A 7,205-nucleotide genomic window follows, 5' to 3' on the forward strand; every position below is an offset into this window, starting at 1 on the left:
CCAAGAGAAGAGATGTCAAGGCAAAAACTGCTTGAGTTTTGAGAGTCTCCTCCGCCTGCGCTGTTTCGAAAAGCGTCTAGTAGACAGTCCTTAAACTCCTCGCGAGGTGTCTCTCGAAATGGGTCGCCTGCATGTCCCATTTGAGTACCATGCTAGAGCCTTCTTCTAAGCACAAGCCTGCAGCTGGTCGAACTTCTCTTCCTCATTCAACATTGAATGTAAAGTATCTCTCCACTTATAGATCGCATGTGGGTCTTCCGCCTTAAAAGATGGGCATGCTTCAATTTCCTCACTCTCGGTCCATTGGGTGGTTGTTTTTTGGTTGCTTCCCATAACGTGCTACCATTCATGTTCCTGGACGGAGGAGGTCGCCCCATTTGATTTTTTTGTTAGTCACGATCTTGGTCCTCGTCGTCGTTTATACCCGATTCCTTCATCACATTTCCCTCTTCTTCTTTCCAATCAGCAGCACGGCGGTAAGCATCGTCCCTTCTCCCAAAAAATTCTGCACCCTCCTTTCATAGCCTATATCATCTCTCCCTAGAAAGGGCTCTAGATGAGGTATTTCAATCATCTCCTCGAGGAATTCCCTTTCGGGTTCTCCATCCCCCTTATGGGGTTGGAATTCTCTCTTGGAATGGCCGCTGTGGGCCTCCTTGTTTCGGGTGTCCGCCGGATTGCGGATTTTGTTTGTCTTCAAGCATCTTCTTCATCATATTCTCCAAAGCAGTGAACCTCCCCTCCATCTTTTCATGAATGGAAGCGAATTGGTTGTGAAAATCAATGGTTCTTTCCTCCAAATCAGCCTTCAGTTGGCATATTTCTCCCTCCAGTGCATCAACCTTCTTTCCGGCCATCTTCCCTCCACGGTTTTACAAGAAGAACTTCTTGAGGAGGAAATAAAAATTGCTGAAATTTTCAGATTTCCGCCTCCAACAGTCCCAAGACAATGCTCTGATACCAATTTGATAGGAAATACTTGAGTTCGCAAGTAACCCTAAGGTAATACTTGAGTTCGCCAGCAACCCTAGTCAAAATCAGCCCAAAACAGTGAGCAAAACTGCTGTCCCAACAGTTTTACAGCAGCTCCGCAGCAGGAAATGCACCTAAACATCGAAAAATAAGGAAAATAAACAAGGTTTCCATTAGTAGGTTCAAGAAAACAAAGAAAGATACAACGTCCTTCGATTCGAGAGGAAGAACAACTCTCCACAAGTCTCTAGCAAACCCTAGAGCCCAAGCACACAATGAGATCTCAAACTTTTCATTCAAATTCAAGATGAGGACCTAATTCCCCCCTTTCCCCCTCTTTAACTCTCATCGCCATACAAAATCCCTAAACAGCCCTTCTATTCAAATTTCCCCCCCCTTTCCATTCAAATTTTCCCTCCAACCCTTGAATTAACTCCATGTGGGGCCCGCATAGAGTAAGTAAGGACCGGAGGGGCCCGCCTAACACAGTCCTTCAAAAACTCTAAGCTCAACTCCAGGCTTATCCTTTTGATAATCTTGCTTGATCTCTTCTCCAACCCTCCTCTACCTAACCATCACATCAACATCATATGTCTCTATCAAAAGGTGTCATGTGTTTTAAACATACAAAGACAACCTTCAAAATACAAGACTTTAAACTCTGTTACCAGTTTCATATTCAATATAGAGGGATTTCAGTCTTGATTTAGTTTTGGGCCGACCAAAGGCCAAAGAGGAATTGATTCTATGATGGTTGTAGTGAATTGATCATCAACGATGCCACATTTACGTGCTTGCAAACAAACATATGATGCTCTAAATGTTGCTCGATTATTTTTTAATAACATAGTTCGACTGCATGGCATCCTAAAAAACTTAACTTCCGATCGCAAAGTTGAATTCATCACTTGCTTTTAAAGTAAGTTATAGAAACGACTGCAAACAGAGATGCGTCGAAGCTCCGCTTACCATCCTCAAGCTGATGGGCAGATGAAATTGGGGAATAGAATATTAACCATTATGATTAGTAGCCTAGCAGGTGACTAGGTGAGCATCCAAAACAATGGTTGAGGTATTGAGTCAAGCAGACTTTGTATATAATTCTATGGCTACCCGCTTGTCAAAAAAATTACCATTCAATATTGCTACACCAAGTTCCCCAATCGCATAGTCGATCTCATGCTGCTTCCAAAATCTCTCAGTCAACAAGCAACAACTATGGTGACTGATTTCGCTTCTATACTACAAGGAGTAAAGAGCAAACTCACATCCAGCTCACAAACTTACAAGGATAAGGCTGATCGTCACCTCTAAATTAAAAAGTTCAATGTGGGGAATATCATGATAACATAATAATATATATAGTATATATATATGATTTGGATATGTATATATATATATATATTATATATATATATTATGTATATATATTATATGTGGGAAAGAAATGGTTTTTCGCAAGGCAATATTCCAAAACTAAAAGGCCCCTAAAGATCTGTCCCTTCTCAATTGCAACTCACATAAATAACAATGCGTATAACTTTTTCAAGCCGCCAGAACTTAATATCTATTTAACCTTCAATGTGTCCAATATATGTATGCCTATCAAGCTCCGTCACGGATCTACTCAACTTTCAGTTTTATGTTGTTATTAATGTTATTTGTTATTTGTATTTATCTGTGTTATGTTGTTTCGCTATTGTTCTTTTATTAACATTTTACCCTTACTAGTTAGTTACATTTCTACCATCTAGTGTTGTTCATGGGTAGTTGCGATAGTATTGTTTTACTCTCTCTATCCCTTACAACTTTCCTCAAAACACCACTTCATATTCCCACCACAAAATTTTCAGCATCTAAAAATCCAAGCCTTTGTCCAACCCTTGTCAACTTGACCCGAATTAGCCCAAACTCTACCAAATCAGATAACCTAACCCAAACCGTTCATTTCTTTGAGAAATTGAACTGAATAAGTAGAATGTACTGAAGTGTAACAGCAACTACAAAACTATCAATACTTACAAGACAGATAACTGTAATAGTGTGGCCAAAATCTGAAATAAGTAGCCAAATGGTAGCAATTCTCACCAAAAATATGGTTGGTGAATATGATCATACATTCGTTTGTCAGTCAGCGCCTTAGATTTAGCATCATCATTGTTTTTTTATCAAGCTCTAGCTCCTGACTCCACTAACTTGCAACAGAGGCTTCACTCGCATTACTTGTCTGAATCTCACATCTATTCCTTCTTCAACTCTTCTGCGAACCTCTTCTGATAAACCATTTTCCCCTGAACTGCTTAATGCATCGCAAACCAACCTATATGTAAACTCTCTTGGAATATGACCACCATTAACCATCTCTAACAAAATCTCCCTCGCCTCATTAAACCTCCTGCCCTCACACAGCGCATGGATGACTGGAGTGTAAGAACTTGAACTGGGTATTCCGTGTTTCCTTGCAACCATTTCTCTCATCATTTCAATCGCCTTATCCACCTCATTAACAACACTATAATACCTAATGAAGGAATTGTACGTCACCTTATTTGGAATACAACCCTTCATAAGCATATCATCGAACAGCTCGTGTGCTCTTCCAATCCGGTAAGTCTTACAAAGACCATCAATCAAACAGTTGTAGGTCACAATATCAGGGACAAACCCATTGAACAGCATCCTCCGAAACATATGATTAGCTTCCCATATCCTCCGCCTGATCGCTTTCCGGCATCCGGTCTGCATGCTTCTCTTGCAATAGAACGAAATCAATATAGTGTAAGTGTAAGTGTCCGGTGGGCACCGAGCTCCCGGGAGCTCCATCTGCTCGAGCAAAGACCTAGCTGTTTTGAAATTTCCCACGCGGCAAAGAGCGGCTATGACGGTGTTGTAGCACTGGACATCTGGTTTGCAGTGCACCTGCTTCATTCGATAGAAAGCAGCGAGCGCCTCCTTAGCGAGGCCTTGATCGCCAAGGATTTTAATCACCGACGTCACCGTTGCAATAGTGACGAGATGTTCGTTCGACCGAAGAAAGCGCCACAGAGGGGGAAGGATATTGGACTTGGCGAGAAGGCGAGCCATTTCGCGGCATGTTGACTCGTCGTGGGAGAATTGGACCCAGGAATAGAACTCGAGGGCTTTGGAGACGCCGAGGAGAACGATGGAGTATTCGCGATGGGCCGAAGGGCCAAGAGGTCGGGTTTCGTGGCGCAGGAAGCGTTGGCGGAGAGGGGAGCGATGGCGGGAGGAGAATGGCTGGCGGCCGATGGAGCGGTGGGAAAGGAAGAAGAAGCGGGGAATAGAGGCGAGAATGGTGCAAACAAGGTCGGAGGTCCAGCCGGGAAAGGAGGGGGAGGGCTGGAAGAAAGGAGTGAAGGGGCGGCACTGGATCATTGCGGCGATGACTTGGCGAAGGAGACGGTCAGGGTTGCTGCGAGCAGCGGCGGGGAGCGGAATGAGTGGCATTTTCGGCGCTGAGTGGGTTTCCTCAACAAATACGACGTTCGAAAGAAACCCGCTTCCTTTGCTTCGTTGAATGCTTCAGCACCTCCCTCCCTCTTCCTCTCTGTAAGAACTCAAGCTCTCAACAAATATATTAGTTGAACTGCGGAAAAGACCGTTTATTAGGCAGCTCACTTTGATATATTGTTTAATAGTTTTAGCTACCAATTGAAGGAGAAATTATTAATTAGGGCAAATTATTACGTCCAGTGTCTGTATTCATCGGGACACCAATTCAGATGCGCCACATCACTCAAATACATCAGATCCTAGTGTATTTGGATGACGTGGCGCGTCTGGATTGGATGTCCAGACGTCCGGTCACCGGACGTAATAATTTGTCATTAAGTAGGGAGTCCCGATACGGCCGGAGTTTAATGAAATCAAGTTGTTTAATTTATAAATAAGATGTGTATTATATACATCCTATATAAAAGTTATGCGCATGATTTGTACAAATCATATTGGAGTTTGGATACGAGCTACGTTTTAACTTACACAAAAATTTCTCCAATCCAACGAGTTTTTTGGTATCATATTGGATTTAGCTTTACTGGAAAACACAAGAACAAACAGATAACAGAGATAATTGTAGGAAGTATATTGAAAAGCTACTTTCTCTTTTTCATGGGAAGAAGATAAACTATCAAGGGACACATTCTCTTGCTGAAAATAGACATTCTATGCAAAAGCTAAATAAGTGTCCTCTAGAATTGTAAATAGAAACTAAATAAGTGGGCACTAGCACATCCTAATGGTAAATCACAAGCAAGAAGTAATAAAACCGATAAAATGGGTATGATGCACTACATCATAGTGGGATTTAGTAAATCCTGTAAATCCGAATTTACGGACTGTTTGAATGCATGTTTGATTTAATTTAACTAGTATTTCATAAATTCTCTAAATTTAAATTTACTAAATCTTGGGAGTGTTAAAGCCTAAAAATTATTTAGTAAAAATATGTTAAATCTTGATAAATCTTGTGAGACTGTTCGACAATACTATTTAAGATTTAAGGTTGTTAACTCTTATCACATTTGTGTTTTAAATATGAGTTATAAATAACACCAATAAATTATAATTATTGATATGTATCATCAAAAAGTAATCATGATCGGGCATGAATCTAGAGGCCATATTAAGTTGGGAACTTCCAAAATTAAATTCAGGACCATCCGAAAAATGATTTCTACAAACTTATAATCGAACTGAATGCCTCAAAAAGATGAACCTAACAACACCAAATTCGACCCAATCCGAGCCCAAATGAGTCCAAATTGAAGACCCAAAGCATTTGGAGGGTTCAAATATATAATCATAAATTGGACGACCAAACAATTTCCAAATGTAATATGCTTATAATTTGATCGAGCGGCTCGATCAGATCCAACGAGTCCAAGATCATCAAATTCTGACATCATTAAGACACTCAAATACTACATAAACAATCCATGATCAAAGGAGTCTATATCGGTCATCCATTCAGAACACTCCCAGCATGCCCTTTATCACCTCCCTATTTCACTGGCCATGCCACTCTAAAAAAACTATAAATAAACCTCTTATTCTTCATTGAGGGGTGAGGGGAACAAGGAAGAGAAAGAAGAGATGATAGGAAGAGATACCTGAGATCTCTCTTGCCACCAAGCTCCTCCTCGAGCGCCACATGACCACCTATTGTCGTTATACTTACTTCCGACAAATGATTGTTGTTGAACTTCCACCTAACCACCAATTATTTCCGGATTTACGTCCAGCCACCGACCATTGTCGAACTTTCGCCTAACCGTCAAGTAATATTGGACTTACTTCTGGCCACCGATTATCGTCGGACTTCCTCTAGACAACCGTCTCCAGACTATAGTCTTTCCAACCTCCGTCTCCCACTGACTACGACCTTTCAACCTACGTCACCAGACTACAATCATTTTGACCTCCATCGCTCACTAACTACGGCCCTTCTGACCTTCGTCTCCAGATAACGATCATTCTGACCTCTGTCACATGCCAACTATGGTCCTTCTAACCTCCATTGTCAGATACTAATCTTTATGACCTTCGTCGCCCACCGACTACGATCTTTTTTATCTTCTTTCGCAAATTATGATATTTTTTATCTCCATTGCTCGCCAACTACGGTCCATCCGACCTTCGTTGCAAGATAGCAGTCTTTCCAATCTCCATCGCCCACCTACTACAATCCATCCAACCTCTATCATCGAAAACGGTCATTCTGACCTCCATCACATGTTAACTACGGTTCTTCCAACCTCCGTCGCTCACCGATTATTGTCATTCTAACCTCAGTTGTCAAATAACTATCCTTTCGACCTTCGTCGCCCGTCGCCTACGGTCCTTTCGACCTCTATCGCTAGATTATGGTTTTTCTGATTTTAGTTTCCTATCGACTATGATCCTTCAACCTCCATCGTTAGATCACTATTCTTCTTCATCCTCTATCGCTAGACTATGTTCCTCCAGATCTTTGTCACCATACTACAATCTTTTCGACCTCTATCACTCTTCGATTATGATCCTTCCAACCTCCGTCACCATACCATGGTTTTTTCGAAGTCCATCGTCTGCCAACTACGGTCATTCTGACCTCTGTCACTTAATAACGGTCTTTTTGAAATTTGTTGCCCACTAACTACGATCCTTATGACCTTAGTTGCCTGTTATGATCCTTTCGACCATCATCGAATGCATGTCATGGTCCTTCCGAC

At 41.6% G+C, this 7,205-nt stretch overlaps 1 protein-coding gene across 1 annotated transcript in view; it reads right to left on the reverse strand.

Annotated features, from left to right (window-relative positions):
- Positions 1 to 4,579, reverse strand: part of LOC110103159 (pentatricopeptide repeat-containing protein At1g77405) — an 18,531-nt gene extending 13,952 nt beyond the window's left edge. The window contains exon 1 of the mRNA XM_020831757.2: positions 3,061 to 4,579. Within this exon, the coding sequence (XP_020687416.1) occupies positions 3,148 to 4,440 (1,293 nt within the window). The 5' untranslated portion in view covers positions 4,441 to 4,579 and the 3' untranslated portion in view covers positions 3,061 to 3,147. The remainder of the gene's footprint in view (positions 1 to 3,060) is intronic.
- Between the last annotated feature and the right edge of the window lie 2,626 nt (positions 4,580 to 7,205).

This window comes from Dendrobium catenatum, unplaced genomic scaffold (genome assembly GCF_001605985.2).
Source record: "Dendrobium catenatum unplaced genomic scaffold, ASM160598v2 fragScaff_scaffold_1573, whole genome shotgun sequence".
In the NCBI taxonomy this organism is placed as follows: Eukaryota; Viridiplantae; Streptophyta; class Magnoliopsida; order Asparagales; family Orchidaceae; genus Dendrobium; species Dendrobium catenatum.